The sequence below is a fragment of the Balearica regulorum genome, chromosome Z, assembly GCF_011004875.1.
Source record: "Balearica regulorum gibbericeps isolate bBalReg1 chromosome Z, bBalReg1.pri, whole genome shotgun sequence".
Taxonomy (NCBI): Eukaryota; Metazoa; Chordata; class Aves; order Gruiformes; family Gruidae; genus Balearica; species Balearica regulorum.
In genome coordinates this window covers 62,790,970-62,818,671 of record NC_046220.1, presented here as the reverse complement: position 1 = coordinate 62,818,671, position 27,702 = coordinate 62,790,970, and the positions used below count along the sequence as shown (strand labels likewise).

The 27,702-nt window shown below is 38.5% G+C and overlaps 1 protein-coding gene across 2 annotated transcripts in view; it reads left to right on the top strand.

Annotated features, from left to right (window-relative positions):
* Nucleotides 1–27,702, top strand: part of MAST4 (microtubule associated serine/threonine kinase family member 4) — a 285,948-nt gene that overhangs the window by 32,200 nt on the left and 226,046 nt on the right. For both annotated transcript variants that reach the window (XM_075739819.1, XM_075739818.1), the window contains exon 2: nucleotides 21,557–21,710. In XM_075739819.1, coding sequence (XP_075595934.1) covers nucleotides 21,557–21,710 — 154 coding nt within the window. The remainder of the gene's footprint in view (nucleotides 1–21,556; nucleotides 21,711–27,702) is intronic.

Here is a 27,702-nt window from a genome sequence, read left to right as displayed (position 1 = left end):
TGCTTTGTTTCCTTTGAATAACTGCAGAATGATAGCTGCATGTTTGTATCCCCATGGTAGCTGTTAAATTGTGTACTTGATTAAAAGCAAGTATTGGTCAAATCACATAGTGTTGATTTGAGATCTCTCAACATAACTTTAAGTTCTGATTTTGTCACAGTTTGTTAGCAAGTTAGAGAACAGGTGCTGCTCTTTTATTGTGACTGGAGCTCAAGAGACCTAGGAAGCATTTGTGTGCGATTTTAGTAGTAAATTTTAAGGAGAAGTGTAGATTCTGCTACCCAGAGATGCAGACAAGCTCATTGTCTTGTCTGGTCTGTTAATGAAGTTACTTGTATGTTTTATAGTGTGCACAAGCTGAACTTTCAGTTGTTGAAATTTAAGACGGATTTTTTAACATCATATACTCTGAGTCTATTAAGAAATAAATTCACCTATAAAGGTACAACTGGCTTCAGATTATTTTTATTAGAGTAGGTATTTTTTGTCTTGGCTGCAAACATGTCATGCTTTTTCCATGTATATGTTAGGCCTCACTTTCCATCTTAAGTAAACTTAGTAACTAATATTGTAGTTTTTCTGTAGAAAGTAGTTATGTGTTTTCACATAACTCAAATTAGCTGTCCTTAAACATGATTGTTGATGGCTGTCTTTATGGAAAGCTTTTAAATATTGCATGAAAGGAGAAAAAATAAATTATTGAACATAGCCTATGTTCAGCTTTGTACCAGCTTTGCTTAGTTCTTAGTGCATTAGTGAGTAAAAGGGGACTTGCAAAGGTTTTTCCAAGTCCTAATGATTCAATGTGGGCACACTGGTAACTTGGAAAATGTATTTTTCTCATCACTTATTCTGCATCTCAGTGCCGTAATATAAACAGATTACCTAAGGGTATGCAGTGGGTCACTGGCTAACATCAGAAAAGTAAAGTTCCTTATTAGTCTGAAGCAGCTTGTTTACAAGTAGTTGATACTTCATTAAATAAGTATGTAACCAAAGAGTTTAAAAAGCTGTTAGTTGGAAAGTCATGATAGCTTTTAGTGGGTTTTTTGATCAAACTAGGGAGTTTTTTCCTACTGACATGCTGACCTTTGCTTTGTGTGTTTGTTTATTGCCCCTTGTCCCCCTGTGCCCACTTTTAAAAAAAAAAAAAAAGTGCTGAGGTTATGGCAGGTACAGCTTGGCTGACAGGAGCCTGCCGTAAGGAGAGGTAACTTAAGATGTTGCCATAGCTGTTTTAAAAGCCAACTTGGTAAGGAGTTAATAGTACGCAGTTAGGAAGAAGGTGTGCTTTCAGTTTCTGACATGAGGCAAATGTTGACATTTTTAGTGGCTACTTCAGATTTGTCATAAATGTGTGTTTAGAAGAACTACTTCAATTTCTAAGATGATCACCATAAAAGTCAGAAATGAGGGAGCCTGCCTGGGAAGGTGCTTCTCCATGGTGTCTCCTCTCAGCTAAGCTTGGACACAAATAATTCGTTATGCTGCAGTTTCCTGGTTACCTGCAAGCTTTCCAGGACTTATTTAACTCAGCCCAAGTCTCTGTCCTGAGCCACGTTTCCCTGGGAAAGCGGGGTATGTGACAGCTCTGTGGATAGAGAGGGGTCCCTGGGAGGGTGGGCAGTGGTTGGGGAGCAGAGGCAGGTGTAGTTGCCCCTGCCGGGCATGAGGCTTAACTCAGGGTGTGCTGCATTGCATACCGGAGAAATTGTCCTTGGGGAGATGGTTCAAACCAGCAGCTTCAAAAACTTCTCTGCCTGAGAGGCCATTTGCATGCACAGTTGCTGCACAAGCTGGAAAACGGGGTGGGCAGTTTTAGTTAAGAGTCAGTCTTGAGTCTGAGGGCTGCTTTTGCCAAGCTGTGGCTGAGTGATGGTGGAGATCGTGGGAGCAGGAGGCTGGGCTGGATGACCAGAGAGATACCTTCTGGCCTGGTGTGGTTTTTTCTTTGTCATTTTCTGTTTTCATGCTGCTCCCACTGCTCTGTTGTCTTCATGCTACATAAGCCATGCTGCCTTCACATTTCATTGACGCAGGCAGGAAATGCAGATTTTCTTACGAGTAATAGGAAGAGGGCAGAGATGGGACATAGAAATAATCCATGCAGAAGAGGTTTTGGTTATCCCCCTGCCCCCCTCTTCTACTTCTAAAGGTGGGGCAGGAACAGATGGTGTTTTCTAATAGACTTAAAGTAAGACAGTCTTCACAACACACAAGAGCACCTGATGTCCTCACCTGTAATATCTGATCACCATTCGGAAAATGGAAGTAAATTCCTTTTAAGTAATATAACGATTATATATAATGAATTATATTAATATGAATATTAGTGTGCAACAGTAAACCAATTTGTTTTAAAGCCTAACAGTAAATGTTATTCTCTTGAAACTGTAGGAAGAAAATGGACCAAAAGATATTTATAATGGTGATACACAGACTTTAGAAAACATTGTAAGTACATGTAAGGAAGAACTAATTACATTCTCTGTAGCTGTCACTTAAGAAGTTGGATGTAATTGCAGTTCTGTTTGTCAGTTAATGATGTAGACATTTGAAAATAAACAGTTTATATAAATGATCAAAACATAGGAAAGGCAGTGTACTTCATGCAAAACTGGATGTGGTCATGGACATTACAGGTGTGCTCTGCCACTCCTGAGTTTTGGTGAGGGCATGTAGGCTTGCCATATATTGGGATTCATCTATAAAGCAGTGTTGTGTTTCTAGGATTATACTACTCAAACTTATTTAACGTAACTCATTGGGATATCTGCTTTAGCACCATCTGTGTGTTTTTACTCTGACCTTCTGCTGCTTGGTACCCATTCTGCTGGATTCCCTATGCTCTCTCCAGGAGAGGTACCACTAGGGTGTGAATATTCCTGCTTTTACTGAAGAGCAGGATCTCTGATTCCTTCCTGGTTAGCTGCTCAGCTCTTCAGCCTGGTCTGCAGATAGCGTGCCAATAGTTTAACATGAGCTTTCTTCTCCCACAAGATTGTCTTAAATCTGTTTCCATAGTAGCATTTATAATCTCTATTTTTTTCTCATAGATGCTAGAGAAGACAGACTCTCTATTGCTGCTCTGTATGGCTGCCCTCTGGGGAACGAGAGGGGATGAGGACCTGTGTGGAGTGTTTTGGTCGGTTTTTAAAGTAGCTGTCTGCTGTCTAAACAAAAAGTTTCTTATCCATTCCTGTTACACTATGTGACTTGACTCCCCTGCTGGGAAAAAAGTCGGTTGTGACAAAGGATTGTCATGTGCCTTGTCAGTAGCATCTTTGGGAAGTGGGAGGGCTGCTGTGACTGCATCTCCATCCCGGACCTGTGCACGTTCCCACGCTGGCTTTGGGGCCCTAGTCGTGGTTCGGGAGTGCAAAGCGCTGGGACAATGTATTGAGACCCTTTGTGCAGTGATCCTGTGGTCTTGTTCCCTCTTTTCTTTCCTTGGGCAATAAGTGATTGAGATCATCGATAGGTGGCAAACAGCTTCTAATGCGGTTCCTTTCAGTATCTTAAAGTAGAAAAGTACCTTCTGTCATTTGCTGCTCCTGGTGTCCCTTTTGGCTTTGACTGTTTTTCTGGGAGTTTCAGGATTTGCCAGAGTTCGCTTGCTTCTTTGCAGTTTGATACCTCTCCAGTTAGGCCCTGCATTGGCCTGGGTTTTGGCTGTCTTTTGATCAAGAAATTTCCTTCTTCCATGAGCTGGTGCTTTGGTTTCAGGCTGCTCCTGTGTGAGTAAACAGAGTTTGTCTCTGGAAAGTTGTTTTAGTACTTCATCTCCTGTTCCTTCCTAGGGGGCTCTGTTATTTCAGATCCACCTTCTTCATGGAGAAAATTAATTTTATGAACAGTAAGCTTTTATCTGGCTAAAGAAGGGATTTATTTATTTTGAGTAATGAAGAAGTGACCAGTTTATAAGAAAAGTGAAGTCTATTCCTTTTGTTAGCATGTGTGTGGGTGTCCAGATAATAAAATGGAAATATATGATCATAGTTAGTAAACTTGTGTGTGGATTGATTATGTGGGCAGAAATAGAAATGGAGTATAAATAGGCAAAGACAACTTCAAAATATTTTGTCTGTTGTTTTGGAGCTGTTTCTTGGTAGATGTTCATAGTGGTTTCATAGTCCCCTAGTTAACCCTAGTGTCACCTGTCCTGTCAGTGTTGCTGCTGCAGTTTTATTTTTCTGTGTATGGATTGTTTTGAGAAGCAAATCTGAAAAGAGCATTACTATGGTATTTGTGTGTTTTTCCTTTCCATGGTTACCAATCTAAGCACATCTGTTCCATTGGTAATTTCTTTCTCCCCCTCAGTTTATGCACACAAGACAAAACAGTTTGACACCAGAACTACAGGATTACTCATAAAAAAGTCATTTTTTAATTAAAAAGGTAAGTAATTTTTTATTGTACTGTTACTGTTTTTATATCTAAGATTTTCCTCCAAAAAGGAGAAATAAAGAGTAACTTCCTGTCCAGACTTGTGGTCATCAAGTGAAGTTTTTGTATTTCTCTAAGAGGAGAAACTTTTTAAGCCAGAATGTATTTGTTAATTTTCAATCTATAGCTTTCTCTGTTGTCTTGTCTTCTGGATAGTATGATCAAATCTTAAGTAGAAATAATAAATCATATACAGATTTTCAAATAGCAGTAAACAAAAAAAAACAAACAACAAAACCAGCTTTATAAGGTCCTCCTCCATATTTTTGGCACAGTTTAAATCTTTCAAAATATTGAAAAATTTAGTTTACATGATATAAATTTGTATTTATCATTCAGGGAACAGAATTTATAGCATATTGTCTGCTAAGTAGTAGATCTACTTCCAAGTTAACTGTTTAAAAAAAGCTACACATTTGTTAGCTTTAGGCACTTCCACTGTATTTACGCTGAGTTGTCATTTTAAGGACATTAAAGCATGCCAATATCAAGAGCCACCAGTTTTCTTCAGAGCAAACAATTCATTCTTCCTTTCCTGTCATCATTAGCTAGTCTTAATTTGTTTGAGAAGGGAGCAAAATGGTCCTTATTAATTCGGTCAGTATTCAGGATCATGCTTGTCAGCTGAATAAACATGAAAAGGAAAATATTTTTTTATCTCCTAGTGGCTTTTCTTGGAATTTGAGAAAGTATGCTGCACTATTAATTCCAGAGCAAAATAGGTCATCTCTTGAAGTATCCTTTTCTTTCCCACAACTCCCGTATTACTAACAAATCACGTACCTGAAAATTGAATTAAGCACTGGATTTCGTATTAGCTGTGCAACAAGCTTAAGTCTGCAAAAATAAAATAAGCTCTACCTTCTGAATTTGTCTTGTAATCGGGTACCACTGTTCCAGTTAATGAAAAGTTAAAATACTTCAAAGTGGTAAATTCCTGTGGCTTTTTAAATCTGATCTCACTTGCAGAAGTAAGTAAACCAAGAGATCAAAGAGAACTGTCGTACATTGATCTTTCTTTCTGAGGCTCTGCTTTTATAAATCCATAATGTTGTGGAATGGCAAATGCAAAGCAAAATGTATCCTCTAGATGCACATTAGCTTCAATTGTGCTAGTAACAGCGGTTTGAAACCTCTCTCTCCGATTCATTGTCTTGTGTGATCTGCAGCAGTGTGGGGGTTTGTTTATTTTTTCTTGCTCTTAACCCATACTTCATATGTGTAGATATGTATTTTGAGATGTATACCTATATAATTGAAAGTGTCTCTGCCTTTCCCCCTTGTTAACAGAAGAATTAAAAGAAAAAAAAAAAGGAAAAACAGTGGAGAAGTGAAGTCTGAACCTTCATATTTTTGGTATGTGTGATGAATGTCCGTTTTCACCCAGGATACATATGTGAAGTAGTAGGTAATGGGTGATTAACTGTAACTAGATTAATCTGCAAATGTGGCCATGTTTTCAAATAATGGATAACTTCACAATTTCCATGATTAAAATTCAGAACAGATGATGTAATAGTAAAGATGTGCTAAAGGTTATTGAACCTCATGCACAAATCTGGGCCGTTTTTAGAGGGGCTTATGATGTAGACTACTATTTTTCTTCAGTGTGTATGCAAATTAGCTGCTTCCAGGGGCTGTGTGGCTTCTTTGATTTTGATCTGAAACAAGTAAATATTGATTAAAGTAGAAGAAAAATGTTTTATGAAATCCTGTGCTTAGTGTAACTCTGCTTTATGCTATACATCAACAAGGTGTAGTATGAATTCTTTTTGAAGACTTTTTTAATAATAATTTCCATGCTAATCTTGTTTCCATCTTTTGGTGTAAGGCTTCAGAGTGTAATTTCTTGAATGAAAGGTTGTCTTTGTAATTCTGATAGTGATGTGGAATTTTTTGTTTGCTTGAGGCTTCAATGTCAACTGGATTTTGAGTTTAAGATTGTATGTTCTGTACCAGAATCCTTTCACCTTGGGCATTTCAGGTTTTGTAAATTAGTTCTTAAAGCTTTGAAGGACTAAACTCAAATCTTGAATGATGGTCAAAGAATGCCAGCTCTTTGTAGCATGAAAGGAGAGGCCTTTTGAAGGATGGAAGAAAATTCTCTGTGTGCAAGTTAGTCTAATCTTTCTTCACTTTTCACTTTTTGTCTGAAGTATTCCAGCTTATTTTCTTTTAAAGAACACTTTTTTCCCCCCTCTTTGATGCTCTGTACCTGTGCAGGTGCTTGCCCTGCCCAGTGTGGCTACATGTTTCACTGTGGGCTGTTAACACAGAAGCCTACAGAGGTAGGAGTCACCACTATAAATCATAAACCACCTTTGTAACCCCAGCAATGCTGTCTAACCCAGTAACTCTTGCCTGAAGCTCAGGCACTTTCAGTGGACCTGTTGTCCAAGAATGTTGACATGAGGTCCTAGAATACAAATCCTACGTATTTCCTTGTCTAATTCTTCGAGCAATCAGACTGAAGCCAAATAGGAAAGCGTGGAAAGTACTTTCCCTATTCTCCAGTGAAGGTTGTAATAATAAATGGGTAGTGGTGTTTTAAGACACTGATGCTTTAATAGCCTTTTCTGAGAGCAGTCTCTGGGCACTCTGTTTAAATCATCTGCAGTATGGACTTTGAAATACAAATTTTAGGGGCTCTGTGTCATCAGTATAGGCTTTCCTCTTTAAGATTTTTTGAGCACGGATTGGTGTGAGTGGGTGACTTTCTGATTCACTTGGAGAGCAAACTGCTAAGGCCTGACTCATGAAGGAGCTTGCAGTTGTTAGCAAAAGAGCTTGCAGCTTCTCTGCTTTACCTTTTAATCAAGCTGCTATTAAAGGCAGGATTAGAACTATTAGGGAGTTAATTTTCAGTAATGCAAAAGAGGGAGCCTTCCCCAGAAAGGTTTGACTCTGCATAAATCTAGTGCTTCAAGACTGTAAACAAGCAATCAAATAATTGCAAGGGAAAGTTGGATCTTGGTATTTACACTTGATCTGTGAAATTTTTATGTTTGCACTTCACAAATACAAGATAGCATACTGGTCTTCAGTTTTCCATGTTAGTGCCATGGCTTACCAACTGTAACTTGTTCTATGCTCATAGGCTAGCTAACTTTTGTTTCTGAGTATGTAGGGATAAACCATTGGCATTACTTAAGCTTTGTATGATAGTGGAACTAATATAAGGTTATGTTACTAGACCAGCACACTTGATCAATAGAATTTTTCTTTTTTTGACTGTAATGTGAAGTGGCAAAAATTCCTGAAGTCTACCATACTTTTTAGATAGTGGTGTCACTAACAGTAAAGCTTAGTCTGTCCAGAATGTTGTACTTTGTGTGCCTGACAGCAAATCTAAAATTGCTGGCTGAGCTATTTCTTAATGAAATCCTGAATGTTGTGGGTTTTGGAACTGGTGTGAACATAGGAGGGAGACTGGCCCCAGAATGTGCTGTCTAAATGCCAGGATGTCTTCAGCTAGCATGGAAGGGAAGAGTGCAGTGGTTCCTCTTCCCTAGAGAAACTGCAGGGGAACCCTTACGGAAGTGGATTGTGGGTGAAAGACAGGAGAACAACTCATGTTGGAATAAAGTTTGAGACAATTGTTTCTCCCACCACCTTGCAAACTTTCCCCTGAGGTTTCTTTTGAGTTGGATTTAGGACTTAGGAAGGATGATAGGAAGAAAGGAATGCCTTCAAGGTACAGCAAAGGAGCTTTGCTGAATTTTAAGGATCATCTTTTCATATTCCCAAGGGTACTAAAACTTCCTCATTTCTTTTGATAATCTCCTTAAGTGTTACCTTTCTCTTACTGTGATCTCTGGCTTTCCCTGATGCAGTCTTCTGAAAACTCTTGGTGAGATCTCTGACGCTGAGGTGGGACCTGGCAGGAATACAGGTGTCCCCCTTCTGTTTGCACCACATGCCTTTTCTCTGGGAGGGATGAGGACAGGTCCCACAAGGATCTGATGGAGCAGACTAATGTTGTCCAGAGCCTGGGGATGAGACTGTGCCTCTCTTGATCTGGATTTTTGACACGGAGCTTACAGCGTAGATTTCTCCTGAAGTTAAATGGCTTGCAATGAGAGGAGGAAGTGAGTGGACAGGCTGAGCATTTTATCCTTTGTTTCTTTCATTCCTTCAAGTTTTGACATTTTGGACACAACTATCCAGTCAGTGTACTATCTGTGCTTGGTTTGCCTGCTCTGCTTGCAGAGATTTAGAAGGGAGGGAAGGGTCTGTCTTTCTCCAATAATCTCAATCCTGGTAGGCTGTTAAATGACTTGGAGAACATGCGCAGGCTGAGCAACTAGTAAGGTATCACTTGTGTCCAATCTGCCATTTTTCATTACTCTTTCAGCTTGTCTGGAGAAGCTGGAATGCTTTCCTTCTCTGGAGTCAGATAGCTTTGCAACACAGACACAACTGGAAGAGCAGGCTGCTGTTTGAGCACTAGTCTTTTAGATTAATCAGGCAGAGAGTAACTGTCACCTGAGACAGTCTCACCTGGGCTAAGGTGTTAGGAACTTCTAAAGCTTACTATTTTTATGAAATGCTGTTACAGAAAAAATGTTTGTGTTAGCTTTGGCTTGCTGTTGAGTCAGGATTTCTGACAGTGCTATATTTCTTAATGAGGGTATAATGTTTGTTTGCACCTACAGCGTGGTAGTAGCCTGGAAGAGATTTATGTTCTTTCACGTTCTTCGGCAGTCACTCCTGGAGAGCCCATTGTTTCATGTTACTCTTGCGTAACCTCCTGGTATGCCGGCAATGTGAGACGTGAAGCTGTAGGAAAGGCGGTTTAATTGACAGCCTTGGTATCGGGCATGAACAAATGTGGTGCGGCACTCTGGGTCTTGCTGCATGCATATGGTTCTACACCTTTGCATCTGCAAAAATAGATGCAGCAGTAGTATTACTGGGGAGAGGATGGCTTTGGGAATCTGGTCCGCCCACCTAAATATAAAGGACAATGCAGTGTGGTTGCATTTCTTACTAGATGTGCTAATTGTGCTGATTCCTATGTGATTTTGTAAAATGAGAGCATGCATGCAACCTGCATTTCCTTTGTTGGAAAACCTTGCCAAGGTTCCTCATTTTGTTGTCTTTGGACAGGGTAGTGTGTACCTGCTACAGGAAGGATCCTATATTCCCTGAATGGGCAGGAGCTCTAAGCACTGTGGCGGTGGTAGTCTCACAGAGTAGATTGCTAACTAAAACCTGGATTCCTTGGTTTATGGGACAATTGGGCTCTGTAAAAGGGGCCTTGAAGCATTTGGGAATGTGCTGCAGAAACATTGAATGGAGTTACTCCTTGCAGAGTAGCTTTGATAGGGTACGCTGCTGATCGATTAGATGCTGGTAGTTTTCAGGAAAACCAAATATAAAGCTAAACTCTGCCAGACCTTTATTGAAATTGTGTACTCCAACATTATTATTATTGTACAATAATACAAATTAGTCTACCTTTCCCAAATGGGCTTTATCTTGGAAACCACTAACTGGTGTGTACAAGAAACATTTAAGTCTTAGCCAAAGGAAGCTTAGTGAATTACTGAAGTACAAATAATTGTGGGGCAGCTTTGAGATTAAAAGTTGTTTGCTCTCCTGTCCGTATGCTGCCTGCTGAAGCCAACTGTTACCAATCATTTTCTGAAGCTGCTATGCAAGTAAAGATGAGGTCACTAAGAAACCAGTTTGTGTATCCCAATTGCTCAGCTTTTCCTTAACAACTTTTGCTATATCTTTATTCTAAACTCCAAGAGGACAGTGTATCTCTCTTGGTGAAACAAGCAATTCTGAAGAATCATTACAGCTACTGATTCTCTCTGTGTGGTGGTGGAGAGGACCCTGTTGGCTGTTTTTACTCTTCTGGAAGATTACTGGTAAAAGATATAGATCTGCTGGGGTCCTTCTGGGAAAATATGTTTTTCAACATTGAGTGTTAAAGGAAAAACCTTTAGAAGTGTGTCCTCCTGTTTTGGTAATAGGGTTTCTGAAAAACTGAGTGATTTCTAGAGAAAAATCAGCAGGTAAATTTTGGAAAAAATGCTGCAAAAACCCTCTTGGTGGGTTGTATTGGGTAGTTTGGTTTTGTTTTTTTTTTTTTTAAAGTAAATATTGCTCCAGCAGCCAAAGGATAAAACTAGAACTTGAATTTCCTTGTTACTAGCCTTGCCTCTTTCTTTGTTATAAATGAAGCAAGCTTAAATCCTCTCTTGATCCAAGTGAAGGGTAGGTTTCTGAAGGGATGCACTGACTTGAGTGTTGCAGGGTTTTTCTTAGGGCTTGGGATGATTCAATGCTTTTCTTTTTGTGAAATAGTTTTATTAAATAACTTTTACATTCAGTATTAAAAATGTCCAGTTAATAGAGCAGTTGAGTATCACTGAAAAACTAGGTTAACTCCCACAGTGGTATGTAGTCACACAAGTCATAAATTTCAAAGCTTTTAATACTGCGTGGTTTTTTTTGTGGACTCTTGTCAGTATGGCTTAGCGAGATTGTTTTATTTGCAATTTAGGCTATAGTTGCCTGGATTACAGTCTGCTATCAGAATAAAAGAAATCAACTAAAATTAAGTGAAATTGTACTGTAGGCAATGCAGATATATCCAAAAAAGATACTGTTTGTATGGATGCAACTAATGAAGTGTCCCTGATTTCATATTAGATACTTCCAAATTGCTTCTGCCTATGCTTGAGAGAGCCTGAAAAATTAGATTGTGTGGCTTAAGAAAGAAGTTGTCTTGGGCCTTCTTTGTAGGTGTGACATAACGGTTGATGCCATCATGTCAACTGTCTGAATGGAAAATGGTTGGTTCCCAGATAAGTTGGACTCCGATTCTCATTGTTTTGTTAGACTTCTTATCCCTTACACTGGTTTTGAGTACTTTTGAATAAAATGTCTGTTTTCAAATCTGTGCTGTTAGGTTTTGTAGAGACTTTAGATTTCTATAAACTGGTAACTTTCTGAACCATAGAAAGGGCAATATCTTTGCCTCCAAAGAGCTATAGTTTGTTTTCAGCTTTTGAAGTGGTTAAAATACTTCTGTATTTTGAAGTTACAGCATGGAATTACTCTAGTCCATAATCTCTGCCTGTAACCAGGCACAGATAAAAGGACTATGGGTGATTTAAGGCTTTCAACATTGACTTAGACAACTTCTTTTGTTTTGCAAAAGTGGTGGGCTCTCATTATTTTGAATAAGAAGTAACCCTGAGGAGTACAGGATGTGGCATGTTGCTCACTTAAAGTGAGGGCACAAAGCTGATATACAAGTTGATTAAAAGGTATACAGTCCATGCTGCCTTCAGACTTGAGGAATCCTAGTAGACCCCTTGTAGACCCTGATAGGGGAGGAGTGTGTGTGGTGGTGGTCCTGCTTTTGACAGCACAGTGGAAAGTGGAAAAACATCAAAATAAGTCTAGCAATGTGAAAGATCATGGGTAGAAATGTATTTTATTTTTTATTAAATCAGGTTACTTTAGCAAAAGATGATTAGAAAACCTTTCTAATTCAGAGGTTACTGCCATGTTGCAGACATTGTTGTGTTTCTCTGCTGAGTTCTACACTAGCCATTTTAATGAAACTCACATTAAGTTACTTATACTCGTGAGATTCGTGGTGATATCAAAGTAATCAACTGCTACAACTTAGTATACGACTAATCCTTGTAATTTAGAGAGTGCGAAGTCGCACTGAACTTTTAAGAAAGTGTGTATAAATCTCTGAGGTGATATGATCTATAAATAAAATTATAAAAGGCAAACAAGTAAATCTTTTGCTGTTAATTCTAGGTTTTCTGTACAAGGGTGAAGAAACCAGAGCACTTCTAAGCTGTTTGTAAAGACAAACACAGTTGTCGTTTTGATTTGGATGCTTTTTACACGCCTGTCTGTTTTGTGCTCTTCTAATCATACATGCTGGTGTCTGTTCTTTCAGATACAATGTGTGATACATTCTGCTATCATTTCCCTGCGTAATAGAACATAAGACTTGTTTTTTTAAATCTAAGTAGGGACCTCTTCTCCCACCCATTAGTGCCATAGCTACCCATTTACTTGGAAAAGCTTGAATAAAAAGACCGGAATTAGTGACGATAAGTCTACTTAACTCTAGGGTTGACAATGAGGATATTTTAGAAAGTATGGGCAGTTACTTAGATTATAAAAAGAATTAAATAGAGGGGTGGAGTATTTAAAATCATCCCTTATTATCTTTCTGGTTATATTCTCACACGTGTTTTCCTAGTTGTAATACTTCTTGAAGTCTTCAGGTTAAAAAAAAAAAAATTTTCCTTGAGCCAGATAGTGTTAATAAACACTTTGTAATGATAGACCTGGGTAAATTGTCTGAGACTGACAAATGGCAACTGACAGAAGATGTGAAATGCAGTGGAGGCACTTAAAATTACAACCATGAGTCTTGATTATTGTCCTTAACTACAGATCTCTGCCAAATGCAAATTGGGTTGTATTCCCTCACCTCCCCAGATATGCTTGCCCTTCTGATATTTTTTTGCTAATTGTGTTGGTGAGCCTAAAGGAGAAGCATCCCAATCTCTGAATTCTGTGTTAGACATCTAGGGTGAAACTATAAAGCTATCAAATGCCTTATTCTAGTTCACTTTCAGAACAGTTCAGGGAAAAGGTTTTTCATGGCAGCTATTGTTCGCTAACTGTGCATGGTATCTTTTTCAGCACTGAATGGGAAGAAAGAGATCAAAAAGCCCTTGTCTGCAAGGTCTCTTGTGGTGAGGCTGCATTATTTAAAAACTTAGGAGTGTGTTAAAGGCAAACTCAGGGAAAACCTGCGTTTTCTGGAACTGTATATGCTGCTTGTTAAGGTTAATTAAAAAATATGAGGAGATACACCACCGGTAATTATTACTAATTTGTGCTCAAGTACACACATGCATATCACTGGTATGTTGATCAAGTAATGCGTTTCTTTTCTAAATCAGACTGTAAATTAACAATGCAACCCTTTCACATAAATAATCTTGCTTTCATCTTGCATTGATTTATGGATCAACTTCAGCTCCATTACGTGCTGAGAACCTTTTACTCCAAGCTCATTTCATCATGGGTTTCTCTTTTGTTTTGTACCTGCCTTGCATAAATGTATTTGATATGTTATTTCTAATGAAAATGATGCTGGATTTGAAGCTTTATATGGTGAAATGATATTTGATAGTCTAAATAAGGAATAATAAATTGAGAACTTTTTCTTATTGTATGTAAAGATTACATTTCTTGTTCTTAAAATTGACATACTTGTGAATTGCTGTAGCTGGAATGCTTGATTATACTTAACAGTGCTTGGTAGTGCTTGTTAGAAAGCTGCATTACAAATGTGTTTTCATTAGTCAGAGGAATAATTTAATGAGTAGGAATTCTGTAAGTCACTGGGTAGGTCCTTCAAACACTGTATTATGGTCAAGAAGCTCTTGCTGCGCTTGGAGCGGTGGTTGTTCAGAGTGGCTTGTTATGGGGAGCTGGTCAGTGGAACGAGGAATGTTTAATCTTGCATTTTTAATTTCACTGTGAGGGAAAAGTGAGACCTAATTGAGCATGGATGGAGCAGATAGACTTGAATAAACAATTAGTTTTCTGAGGCCTCCAATGCGATAGAATAAATGAAACCTTTATAGGTAGTCTAGGAGCTCATTGGTAAAAGTGAATGGAAATAGATTTTATAAAGAACTAAACTGCTTTCACTTCATTAGTATTCATGGTATAACAAAAAACCCCCCTCTTTCCAGAGATATATATTCTCCTCTGAATTATTTTTTTTCACAAGACGAATGATGGTGGTGTCAACAGCTGATAAAGATGAATAGGTCTCTTTCTTATGTATTTCAATTTTTTTGTTTTACAATTGAAAGTGACTTTGAAGGTTAGTTTTACTAAGTTTTCACCCTCCTAGTTAAAGCTAGGAAAAATCTTTCTTAAAATCTGTGTATCAGCAGCAGCATTGGAAATGTTTGCAGTAAGGTGTGCGTGTGGATGCCTGCACATACATAGCGTATAAATACATATTTCCATGCATTTGTCATGGCTTTCTTGTGCTGTAAAAAGGATCATTAAAATAATTAAGGGTGAAAATTCTGCCTGTGTGCCTAGAAATAGCAAATGGAAAAGAACTTTGATGTATAGGTAATTTCTCCTTTCATTCAGAAATTAAAAAAATACTCATCTTGGCTAGTTTGTTATTTTTCTCTGTAGCAGAGCATAGCGCGTAGCATTGCTAATGCTACTAATAGCTGTGCATATGATAGTAGGAAAATGAATACAGCCATAGAATATTAACAAAAATCTGCCAAAAAAGAGGCTTTATGTAAAGGAAAGTAAGAAAATACTGCTTTGGGTCGTTTTTAGTGATGCACAGTATTCATAACTTTCATTTAAATTGTTGACACTTGGTTTCTAGTGTTTCAGCTAAACACTTGGCTGTCTTGGTTCTCTTATACTTCTTAGGAGTAGATAAATTAGTGAAAACAACACACCCCCCCAAGCTGCAAAAATCATGTCTTCCTAACATGCTCTGCCATGCCGTGTGAAGTTGTGTCTGCATGGGGACAGCCACCACCGCTCCTCAGCATCCACAGACCTCCTGGAAGGAGCAGGACTGCTGAAGCACTTGTGCTGATGCCTACAGTTTAAACCTACAGCATCTTGTAATTCCTGAAATGTTGTTGTGTGTATGGGTGTTTTTTCTTCATTAACACTGCAAGCATGCAGGTTTCCAGTTGTTGTCCCTTTGCCCCAGCAAAGGTGTTTCCCTGACCCTGGCAGCAGCCCAGCAGGGTTGGGAGTTGGATTGTGCCCCTGATTTCCTCCCTGACTGAAGCAGGGGTGTTTGAGTAGCTTTCTGCCAGCTTTCTCTTGCTGCCTCCTGGCTACTTGTTGAGTCTTTAGCAGCAGACAGATGTGGCAGTAGTCACCAACAGCTTATTTCAACACTATGAAACACTTTTTTCCTGACAAGATGGCCAGCAGGATGGGGACAGGAAGGGAATATCCTTCCTGCTGCGTAGTGGTGGCACGCACTGCTGCGCATCTGGGCAGCGAAGGGTGGGTTTTCTTTTTTATCTTCTTTTGTCAGATCCCTTTTAAAACTGTGGAAGCAAAGGTGAAATGTGAGCATGCTTCCTGATGCTCAGGCAGCGCTTGGAGGAGCTGTACCTCTACAGAAGGAGGGATTTTTTTTGTGGACGGTATACTTAGAGCAGAGCTGAGTGGGTTGGGCAGACCCCTCGAACCCTGCTCTTTGTTTTCTTGCTTTTTTGGATTAAATTATCAAACAAACGTCCTAACAGAATCTGCTCTGAGTCTGGTCCTGCTGCATCTTTTCTAGTAGGGTTGACCTGTTGAGCTGCTGCAGCTTCACCCTGGCTAGCAGCCTGCATGTGATACTTTGACTTTTCTTGCTTTTTGAGAGTGTTGGCAGTTTTCCCTACGTCGGAAATTAAGTGATTAATTTTTTTTTGTCAGAAGCAAAGGCCTTTGTACATCATGTGTGTTCCTGAGAAGATACCAGTATGACTGTCAGATTAACAAGGTCATGTTCAGTGTTGCTGTGTGTGTCAATGCAGCTAATCAAAACTCATGTATCTGTGCTAAATTTAATTAGACTTAGGGGCAATATTTAAGTGATAAGAACGTAAGTCTCCCCTATACCCAGCTGAAGTAAGTTTGTATAGTTTGCCTCGAAAGTGCCTTGCTGGGCTGTTTGGTTTCATCATCTGTGCTTAAAATGCTCACAAAAGAGCCAGATACAACGGCAGCATGCTGTGAGGAACCCAGTGTAAATAATGTGAAGAAACAGATTGATTTATGTTCCTAACAGTCTGCTTTGCTACAAAGTCAATCTCTGTTGAACTAGCAATGACTGGCCTCAGAACCACACCTGCTTCTGGCATGGCTTATGTCTGGAGACAGGGATCTGTTAGGTTTGTGAAGCCATGGTCCTCTTAAGCATTTAACTCTATAAAGATAAGAGTTTTCAGTGGCACAATTGAATAAGTTTTCACCAGCACATAGGCTCCTGTATTTTTGTCTGCATGGGACTGGAGCATGATGCTTTCCATTCTTGCTGCTCTAAGCATCTGGATAGGTATGATGTGATTTGGCATGTTTGATGACAACGTACTTATTAGTAGAATGCTACGTTGGGACTTTCAGTTGATAATGAAAAAAACCTAAACGTGCTGGATATCTTCTGCTTTTGGTGCACTATATGTGAGAGTTTTCAGGTGATATATCTCTTGGATTGGTGCCTTAAAATGGGCGACAGTGCACAGCCTTTTTATGGGAACTTTAGGATTTAATGTACATATACGACATGACCTGAGATAGAGTGGAGTGCTGCAGTGTTCAAGAGGAGGAAATTAAAATGCTTAATAGAACATCTTTGTTCATATATTTAAGACTGAGTACTTGACCTGTATTTCCCATTTTCTGTGGGAAGTAGGAATATTGCCTATGGAGTGATTAGGGAAGGCTGGGAATGAAGTATTTTGTTCAATAAAACCATAGTGGGTGTTTCAAGAAAAGATGGAGCTGAGCAGATCAGTTCTCATTTCAATTTAATTTTTCTTGGGGAAAAAAACTACCTCATGTTGCAACAAATCTCAGCAGCTCAGAATAGCGTGTTTTCCTTATCCTGGTGTTATCAGTGTGATAGTGTTATCTTAGCTTCATTCACCTTCTTGTACCATGGATTTCCTCTCCTGAAAGCTATTATTTTCTTTCTGGCTGCCTCACACCTTGTTACATACTCAGCTCAAATTGTACTTCTAAACACTGATGCTGTTTTGAACCAGTTGTCCTTAATTTTCTTAAGGACATGTGGGCTGATGTACTTGATCTGACTACTTGATGATATAATTATCAAGCAGAGAATTCATTCTAGCTGTAGAATAAATACACAACCGTAGATGGCTGGTTTTAATGCTACTGATGGTTTTTAAAAACATGAAGGTAACCCTTTCTGAGTAGGTGAGCTGTTAAAAGTCAATGGCTAGTACAGTGTGACAATAATTTTCTTTAGCAGAATGTAGCTGATTCTATTCACACAGAAAATGAATAGCTTCAAAATATGAAAAAAACCCAATAAAAAAATGGTTTGAGGACAAATTGATTCAGTCCTGATTCCCTGGAGGAAATACCTGTATAACTGGAGGAGACTGTCACTCAAATTCCGTCCATGTTTTTATAGGATCTTTAAATCTATGTGTAGAAGTCTATGGTAAGAATACTGTGATGATTCTGTTCTGTGTAATTTTTAAGCCGTTCTCCTCTAATGATACTGTCTGTTCCTTTTGGTAAGGTTCGTGAGAGGGAGGGAGGGGAATAGGGTTTTGTGAAAACTGTTACCTCCTAAATTTTATAGTGCTTCTGTAGAAATTCATCATACCTACAACATAAGCAGGCAGATTTTTTTTAATTAAATTTATGGAAAAATGGATTGTAAGGAATGAATTTACTAGAACAGTGTGCTCTGCATAGCTTGGAGTTTGCTGTGTGTTCTCTGTCTTTCAAAGTGCCTTTGTCGGAAAGGAATTATTCAGTATTTAATGTGGGAGGGAAAGAGCGTTTTTACATAAGTTAACTATCCATGTGTTGTGAATCTTAACAGCAGGGACTGGTGGTGAAATGTGTACTGATTAAAAATCCCTCTCTAAGCAGCCTGTATACACTCAATGGCTAACTTTAACTCTTGTACTGAGGATACAGGACAATCAAATATATTTGTTTTCAAATACTTTGTCTTAGCTGTTTTGGGTCTTTGAAGTAGTGACTTCCTGAAGTAACTTCTCAGATTGTTTTATTCTGCTGCCTAGCAATTCCATAGACAAGTGGAAAAACTGCCCTCTGTTATCACATTGCCCCTTAAGTCACTAACATTTCTTTAAAAAGGGTGTGGACAGAAGTGTATGCTTGCAGCCTGAGTGCAGTGATAAGAGAGTGGGCAGAATAGTGATAACCAAAACCTCAAAGTATAACATGAATGTCTGTTTGGTGGAAACTGCTTGCAGGGATACAGCTATTGTATTCCTTGCAGCTTGCTGTCAAGCAAGTGTCACCGAGAAAAAGGAGCAACCAACCAAACCCTGGTTTTCCTGTTGGGCTTGTATGCCATCCAACATTGACATGTCCATATAGCTAGTAAGCATGAAGTAAATACCAGTATAGTGATGATTGTGGCAGAGCAAAACTATTCGATATGCTCAGTAGAAGCAGCTTGAGTAAAATTATTTAAAATATCTCTGGTAGCATATCAACAACCCTCATTCCTCAAGATACTTGCTTTGATGTTGTCTTGTGGACAGCAGTGTCCAATCTGGTAAGACACACAACCTGAACTTTCATAGTGTATGGGTTTCCAGAAGGTCTTTCAAATAGGTATGAACAATTTTTAATAGATCTTGCTATTACTTATTTCAACTTGTCATAATATTATTACTGAATGACTGTAGTGTTGTTTTGGCTGAATTAACCACTTTGTGATTTGAATATGCGCCATGTTATACTTCTTCAGAATCAGCCGTTTGTTCTAAGGAAGCAGTACCTAGTAAAATGTTCTCTGTTGGTTTCACTTACTTGGACTTCTCCTGGCAGGAGAGGAAGGCTGTTTTGTTCAGCACAGAAGGCTTCTTCATCAGCTGCATAGGCTTTTGGTGGAAGTAAGGTCTGAATGGGGGCTAGAAAGCCCCTCTGGGTCAAATCGCTTCATCTAACTGTCTGTTCCTTGAGAATAGCACAAGAAGTTATTCAGGGAGAGCTTGCAAGCCTGGCTACTTTCTGCAGTCCATTTTCTTCATATTTCCCCAGCATTCAGAGTTGTTGTGTCAAGGCTGTTAAAGGCTGTGTATCCTTGTCTACTCTTCTCGGTCTACTTCAACAGCAGTTAGAAGTACAGACTCCTTTCAAATACACACTGTATGTACTATAGATCTTATTTTGTCCTTTGGAAGCAAAAGTGAGCCTTCAGATAGCTTCCAGAAATGCTTTGTTGATATATGCGTAATTGTTTACGTTAAGCAGTTGGCCATCAATGTGAAAATGTTAAATCACATATTTCCATATTGTTTCTTTGTAGTGCTAGATCATATAATGTCTTTTGGTATAGTTGCTTCAGGTGATGCGAGATGGTTCTATACATCCAGCTGAAACCCAGCTGACAAATTTGTGTAAGTGTTGTCTACTACAGTTTGACTGTTGCTATATTAAAATGAACTTCTACCCCAAGAAACACTTAGTGAAACATAATATTGCTGTGATATTTTAGACTTAAGTGCTAACATGCAGGGAGCTTAGTGCATTTGTTGATTTTTGTTGTTGTTGTTTGAAGTTTTGATGAACATCATGCCAGGAAAAAAAGATTTAAAATGTGATTGGTGACTTTGAAGTGCAAACCTGTTTTAAGAAAGTGCATGAATTTTTACCTATAACTCACCTGAAGCCTTGATTGGATCATGTCATTGTCGGATGCTTGGATTCATTGGGAGTGCAGCACTGAGTGATCATTGCAGTCCATGAGTCAGCGAGTAGTTTGAGTATTATAGACTTATGTGAGAGAGTCTTAAAATAATGTTTCTTAGAAGCCAGCTGTTGTATTTTCTGATTTGTAAATTCATCTTGTGTCTTAGCACTTGAAAATAGAAATACTTGTGATATACCTGTGTTTGTAAAAGAAAAATTGTAATAATGGTTAATTTCTATTCTTTGTGACCTCAAAACCTCCCAGTTTAGGAAATTGCTGAAGGTATGGATTGTGAGTTCATTGGTTAGTTCAGTGTCTGTCATGAACGTGAATGAGTCTTAATATGCTGAAGGAGCAAATTCAGAAACCACTGTGTTTCTTAATGCTTTAGAAGTGTATATCTGCAAACACTTCCAATAAGCTGCAGATTTGGTTAAAAAAAACCAGAACAAAACCCAAACCACTAACTAACTTGAAATATTAAATACATAAGAAACTCTAAACATCAGATTCAAAATGTTTTGTAGGGCATACAGTACTTTGCTGTAGGATTGCCTGTAAGCAAAAATGGGTTTCACTGTGCATCTTCCTTGGTGACTATGGTGACCTTGACTCCTTGCTTTCAGTGGATAGAGAGGATGAAGCAGTTGGGTATGCAGGTGATGCGTAGATTGGCTGATAAGTCTCAGTACATGAACTGTAAAAAAATCTAAAAGACTTTGATGTGCATGGCTTCCTAAAAATTGTGGTAAGAATCAGGGTTTTAATCTTACAGAAAAAGATTTGAGTGGTTTGCAAAATAGTGACATCATGTGACTGCACCAGTTTAAGGAGAAGGACACTTGTAAAACTCTATTTTACTTACTCGTGTCTCTGCTCTTTCTTCCTTTACCTGTATTTACTCACTTGCTTTTTGTTTTGTTTTTGTGAATTTAATTAAATATCAAGGTATTAAATGGATTCTTAAAACCAGAGGGCTAAAATGTGTAGGAATGATGACAAGAACACAATTTGAAGAATGAGGATCTGTATTTACTGTTATTTCAAAGTCAGTGTAAATGAATGTAAAATGCCTGTTTCATAAGCAGGCTCTTTTTTTTTTTTTTTTTGGTGCTGGTGTTGATAAATCTTTTGTCAGTGTTTCCCTAGACTGGGCAGTGGTTTGCATTTTGTTGATAGTACAGTGCCATCTAGTGACTGCTCACATGAAGCTGGGGAGAAATTGCCAAGGAAAAATGTTGTCAAGAGCAGATCGCATAGCTTGCGAGGTCACAGGGTTCACAGCTGCTAAAAGACTGCTTTACGGAAGGTCGAGTAAGCTGAAGTCTGATTCCTTGTACCTTGAGACTGGACCACTTGCAAAAAATGCTCCTTGTGTGGTAGTGTGGTCAGAGGTGGTGTGAACCGTACAAGAGGAGCATGGCTTTCTTACACAGCCAGCCACAAATCTGGCACTTGCAAAATTTTTGGTTTCAGTTAGCAATTTAGTTACTGTAAGATTTTTGTAAAGGCTTTTTTCCAAATGCTGTCATAATCCTTAGGTAAAGGCAGCCTAGATTTTTTTTAATGGACGTAAGCATTTGAACAGTATATATACTTTTTTTTCCTCTTGTTTCTTTGCAGCTTGATCACATATTGTCTCCCCCACCTATGCCTTTTCGAAAATCCAGCAGTCCTGAAGTCTCTTCTGGCCCTGGAAAGCCTTCTAAATTTAAGAGGCAGCTGAGTGAAGATGGGAGACAGCTCAGAAGAGGAAGCCTTGGAGAAGCTCTGACTGGTGAGTTTGGAGTATGTGTAATGTCACTTGGAGGTTTAGCAACCATGGAGCTGATGGCACCTTGACCCCTGATGTTTGCCCTATGGCTGAACTCTTTGAGGGAGGTGTAAGTTCCACCTGGAGCTTCCATGAAGTCTTTTTGTCCTGGTTTCAGCTAGAAAACCCACATGTGTTCCCTGATTTTCTGTGGTGTGAGCTCATGTTTGAGGCTCTGCCTCCATGGGATGCTGATAGGTGGCCAAGCACACCCTGAAAGTAATCCATTTCTTGAAATTTTTCAAAATACGGCATTTATCTTGTTGACTTAGTTTGGTGACTTGAGGGTTGTTTGAGATGTGCTTGCATGCGTTCATCTATGGGATCACATGCATCTTGTTTTCTCAAGGAGCTGAAGTGCACAGATGGTCCCTTTAGCCTTGATTTCATTAAATTCAAAGCAATTTGGCCTCACTTATCTGGTGGATTTCTCTCAGGGGAGGAGGGGCATTACCAGCTAGCCACTGGCTGTGGACTGTAACTTCTCCTCTGTGGAGCCATACAAAGGTAGCAGGATGCTTGAGGAGGGCTCAGGTCTTCCCTGCCCTGATAGCATCTATGGAAGATGCCAGATGCTGAAATAATGATTGTGTCCAGGGAGCTGTATGGCTGCGGTGATCATGGAAGAGTGATTGCTTTTGAGTGTGGAGTGAAATGAATGTGAAAACATTGGGACAGGTTAACTGGCACTTGCTTTGTGTATTTCAAGAAAAAAAATTTAAATTCACTAGAATTTTGTAATTAAATATATTCCTAAAGTGAACAGTTTCTAACAGTTTAAAGAATTTGTTGTGAAGAACAGCAGGATATTAAGTACTTGGTTAGAGGGACCATAGATTTCAGTGAATTTAGATAAACTTGAGACTCAACATCTTGTTTTATCTGCTCAAGTGATGTTGATTGATATCAAAATCAAGCAGGTGAAGTTGAGGTTAGAGGAAGTTGAAATTGCATTTACTTGAGAAGTGAATGTCTTCTGTCTCTAAATTCTGTACATTTTTCAGAGGTGTTTTTGCTTGGGGATGGAAAAATGGTGCCACAGTGGTTAGAGCTGACTCTTCTGCCCTAAGTATCTGGGAAGTGCTTTTAAAGTATTTGCTTTTTTCACTTCCTTCCCACCCCTCTCCCTGTCCTTATGCTGGAATAAGCTCCAAGAAGCTATTGAAATACATCTCCCTGTAATCAGTAGCTTAGAATCACCTGCAATGCTTCCAATGAGTGACAAATAATACTTTTGTTTTTTGGCCTAAGTAACTTAAAAGGTAGGTTGTCTCATACTTTATGTGGAGGAAAGACAGATACTACTACAGAAACTTCTTGTCACATCACATAATTGTTGGTGTGATTTTTAGTGTCACTAGGGTAAGATTTGCCATTTCCCTTGCAGCTTCATTATTATCAGGAGTTGTATTATAAAGATTTCAGAAACAATATAATAGTGTTTGTGATCTTTATGGGCTTTCATGAAAGCTAAGGGATTTACAGCAGCCTGAAGTATCAATTTTGCTAACAATATCAGTGAACTTTCTGGCTTATCTAGATCCTAAAAACTTGAAGTGTAGACCAGTGTTTTCCTGAAACTAAAAATTGCCAGCACACTACTTATTATTTCAGCAGGAGGTTGGTGTGGTTTTTAATTTTGTTTTTGTTTAACTTTGAAGTAAGGTGGTGGTCTTCACAAATGGAACTTTCCTGTATAAGCTCTGCAGATAAAGAGGCAGCCTAATCAAAACCAAATGAAGCAAATGTGCTCTGCTGCTGTAGTCTCTGGTCTTTTTCTCTATGCTTGAATTATTACTTGAAGTTTTTATAAAGGGAAATGGATATGCTTTTTGTCTGCTTGCAATATGTTGTGCAGGGTTTCATGTCAGGATTAGGGAATATAGTGTGCAATGATGTTAAACTGCTTTATTACTAATGCACTTTAAATGAACCTGGATACCCTAAGGCTTTGGTATCTTAAAATAGTTTAAATATCTTATCAGCTTTCATGATGGTGATTAAATTAAAGTCATTCTGATGACAGAAGGTTCTTTATATGCTTTTGGGATTTTTTTTAAAAATTATTTTAAAGAAACTGCTGCAGATAGAGAACTACTTCCTGGAATTGTTTCAAATGCTCAGTAATTCTAAGTTAATCATTTCAGTGTTACCTTGAACTTGTATTTACATGCCTCTTTTTACATACTTAAGTTTTGGAGGTTTTTTAGTTGCTTTAATGCTTAAGAGTGGCTCACCATTTTGGTTTGAAACTACAAGAATCGCAGTATCAAAAAAAAAAAAAAGTGGGAGGGGGTTGAGAAGGCCTTCCATTAAAGTGAATTGACATGTTCTTGATTTGGGTTTACTTCTATGCTCACACATCCCCTCCCTAATTTCTGTTTGAATCTTAAAGTTTCTGAAAAGATACTCTTGGTCCATAAGGGGGGAAAAAAAATATTTGGAGGCCTGTCATTTGGAAAAAGTACTTGATCTTTAATATAACTACACTGATTACTGTCTTCCTTTATTCTTCTGTTTTATTGCTTTTGATTCTCTTCAGTGCTAGCTTAGCAATGAGTGTAAGTCCATTGGAAAGTAGTTCAGAAAGGTATTTTTGAAATTAAGGTTACAGTCTCTACCTCTGTTGTTCAAAAAAGTTACTGTTGCTAAACTCCTAGAAACATGTTGAGTGGGAGTAACTAAAGCAAGAGAGAAGACTCTTAGCCTACCAATTTGCGGAGTATTCCTATGCTGATGCTTGTTGATCACTTCAAATGTTAGCAAATAAGTGAATTGTGCTTTGTGTGTTACTTTGACTTTCCCTTTGCTGTTGAAAACACAATATTATTGAGCCATAGAGCATAAGTAGTATTAATGATAAAAACAAAAATAAAAATTTAATTTGTTTTATGTAAAACTAGATAGTTCAAATCCTGCAGGGCTGAATACTAATAGAGGTAAATAGATAGGGTTTTTATCTCTGGGAATAGATCCCAGACAAATTAATTTATTGGGCTTTACAAGAGGGAATAATGTTATGCATGACATATGAGAAGAAATAAAATCTATATTGTCGCAATATGTTGAATGAGACTTACAAAACCTGAAGGATTACAGTTACTGAGAACCTACTACTCTGAATTGGCTAAAGTAAATTACAAAACTCTTTACATAAGAATATGAGAAATTGAGAATGATGTGCAAAAGTCTTTCCAGTGGGAAATTAACACAAGGGAGAGGAGGTTTGGAAACTTGGAGAGGTGGGATAGAAACAGAACTTATATTTTACACAGCTTCAGGGAAACTGGAACCCAGATTATTTTTTTTCCTGAATTACCCAGTTTTAAGAAATCTAGCAACCATGCTTTTTCAGTGGTACGTAAAGAATGCTCTTCACAGTTGAAGAAAATTAAATCAATGTTTTTGAGAGTGAGTTTACTATAGCTTCCTGCTGAAAATTGGTAGGGAACCAATGATATTAAATAGTTTGGCAAATAAATAAATACTGCTTCCTGGAGATACCATGCTATTATATTTTGGAAAAGTCACTTCAGTCTAATTGTTGCAACAGTATTGCTTTCCTTAATCCTTAAAGGAGAGGGAGGAGGAAGACTCTTGGAGAAAGAGAGGCTGAATTTGGAATGAAAATACTTTCTCAGATGTGGTGTGCTATTAGTCTAGCAAATCTGCTTTAATAGTTGTTGTTGTGAAGTGCTAGCAGTACTGCTTAATAGAAAGATAGTATGAAAAACAAGATCTCATAATAGGGGTTGCTAAACATAAGCATTAATGAGATAAAACAACTTCAGAGTAAAAGTATTTGAAAGTAATTGATGAGCATTCCCTCTTTTAATTTAAAATGTCATGTTTCCAAACGGTTATAAAGTTTTGGTAGCATGAACACTACACAATAATCCGTGTTTTCCTTTCTCCTCTTCTGCTGCTTCTGCATCCTAATTCCTCCCTGCATCAGCTTCCCAGTTCCCTGTGTGCATGCATTCCTGTAACAGCACTTGTGGCATCCTTTACCTGGGAAGTAAACTGGAGCTTTAAAAGTTTTGCTTGTGCCACAGATGGTGTAAAACACAATCCTTGCACAGTTTATTCAACTACGGAATAAGCCCTGTTGCAAAGTTGAGATGTAGCTACTCATTTAATAGCCTTAGGTCAAATATGGAGGGGGAAAAAAAATCTTTGCTTCCAAAGGACCCTGGTGCAGGGCCATTGGACGAGTGCTGGGCAGACTGAGATCAGCAAAGCACGGTCAGGTGAGGTCAGCTCTGTTCCTCTTGGGACAATAGACTTCTGTGGGTACATGTGTATTTCAATGCCTCTCCCTCTAGCCTTAGATTGCCTTCTTAAGGATTTCTAACAGTGCACAGACTGGATCTTTAAAACTTGTTTCTAATCAGGAGAAAAGATGTTTAATTAAAAAGCTGCTTTTCTGTGGTGGCTGGTTTTCTTGATCTCTACAAACTTCAAAGGGCTGTCTACAGTCAGAGGGTTTTTGGCTTAAATTGTCTACAGATTTTAGTTTGCTGTGTTCAGAGATGCTTAAATCGTATTCATGGCAGAAAGTAATGTGAAAGGCTGAGAAATTAAATGAGCTTTTACTGCAGACGGAGTTAACCTGGTAAATCACTTGGACAAGCAAATCAAATTGGCCTTGCTTTCATGTTCCCTTGCTGCTCCCCAGTTTGCACCACAGTGCAGCTCTGTTCTGTCTCCTCAGCTGCTCTGGTGCAGCATTTGGAGATTGCTATCTCCCTTTCTACTTTTGAAAGATACGAGAGCATATTGCTGGGAAGAGTTTGTATTTTGCAGAGCGCTGCAGCTAGCTCAGTTGTCTCTATACTGTACTGATAAGCTCCACAGATATTTTAAAAAAAACGAAAACAACAAAAAACCCCACACTTCCTTACCTATAATTTAAACTTCTTATCTTTCCTCCTGTTATCTCATCAATAACTGCCTTGAAACAGACTTCCTGCTGGGCTAATTGTCTCTAATTGTGGTAGGGCTGTTATCTTGCTAATCTTAACTTGATTTTATACAAATACTGGTGGCATAACACATACAGATTTCATTTTATAGCATCGTTAATCCAAAGATCCTAAAGCACTTTAATGAAATTACCTCATGGTCTGGCAAAGAGCTTAAAAACTAAGAAATCTTGGGATGTATATATTTTTTTTCTGCTCTAATATTCCTGCTTTGATCAGCGTTTCACCTTTAACAAGTCATCCAAATATGCTCAGCAATTATTGCTATTCCCATATAAAGAATCCGTGGTTGATTTGAAATGAATGTGGGGATTCTCAGTCTGGTTTTTGCACCAGAGATTCATCACTCTACTAACACTAATTAGCAGAAAGATCAACAGCTTTATGGGCCATGAAGAACAAGCTGTTCTCTTATCCATAGGTTGGCATGTGCTGGTAGGACTTAGAAGGGGAGGTTTTCCCCATTTGTACAGGGGAGCAATTGGCAGTGGTAGAAATCCAGAGTTTTCACAAACATGCTGTATAAATTTTTTATTTTATTAATGTTGAAAATGCAGATTAGCTCATTAAGCCTTACAATGTCAAATATTTCATACAACTTGGTGGATGGGGAAAGTTGGGTATAAAATCACATGACTTGTACCTTGAAACCTCTTTGGAAATGGTACCTTTCCATTCCATACAACTGCTTATCTTAACTATGATTATTTTAGTGGCAACATTTTTAAAAGAATATTTTTATTAATGATGTGCAGTTGGTATAGACAAGGGGAAGCATTCCGTATTTCCTCTGTACAATATCAAAATTGTTTACTGTCTTCCAGTTGTGGGACTAATTAATTATGCATGCACCATGCCATAAAAAGCCCTGTGATTCATAGTGGTCTCTGGGGATACGGCCTGTCTCTGGCTCCAGAAGCCGGAGTGCTGTGGGATGCAGGGGAAGGATGGCTGCCACCACTGAAGCTCTA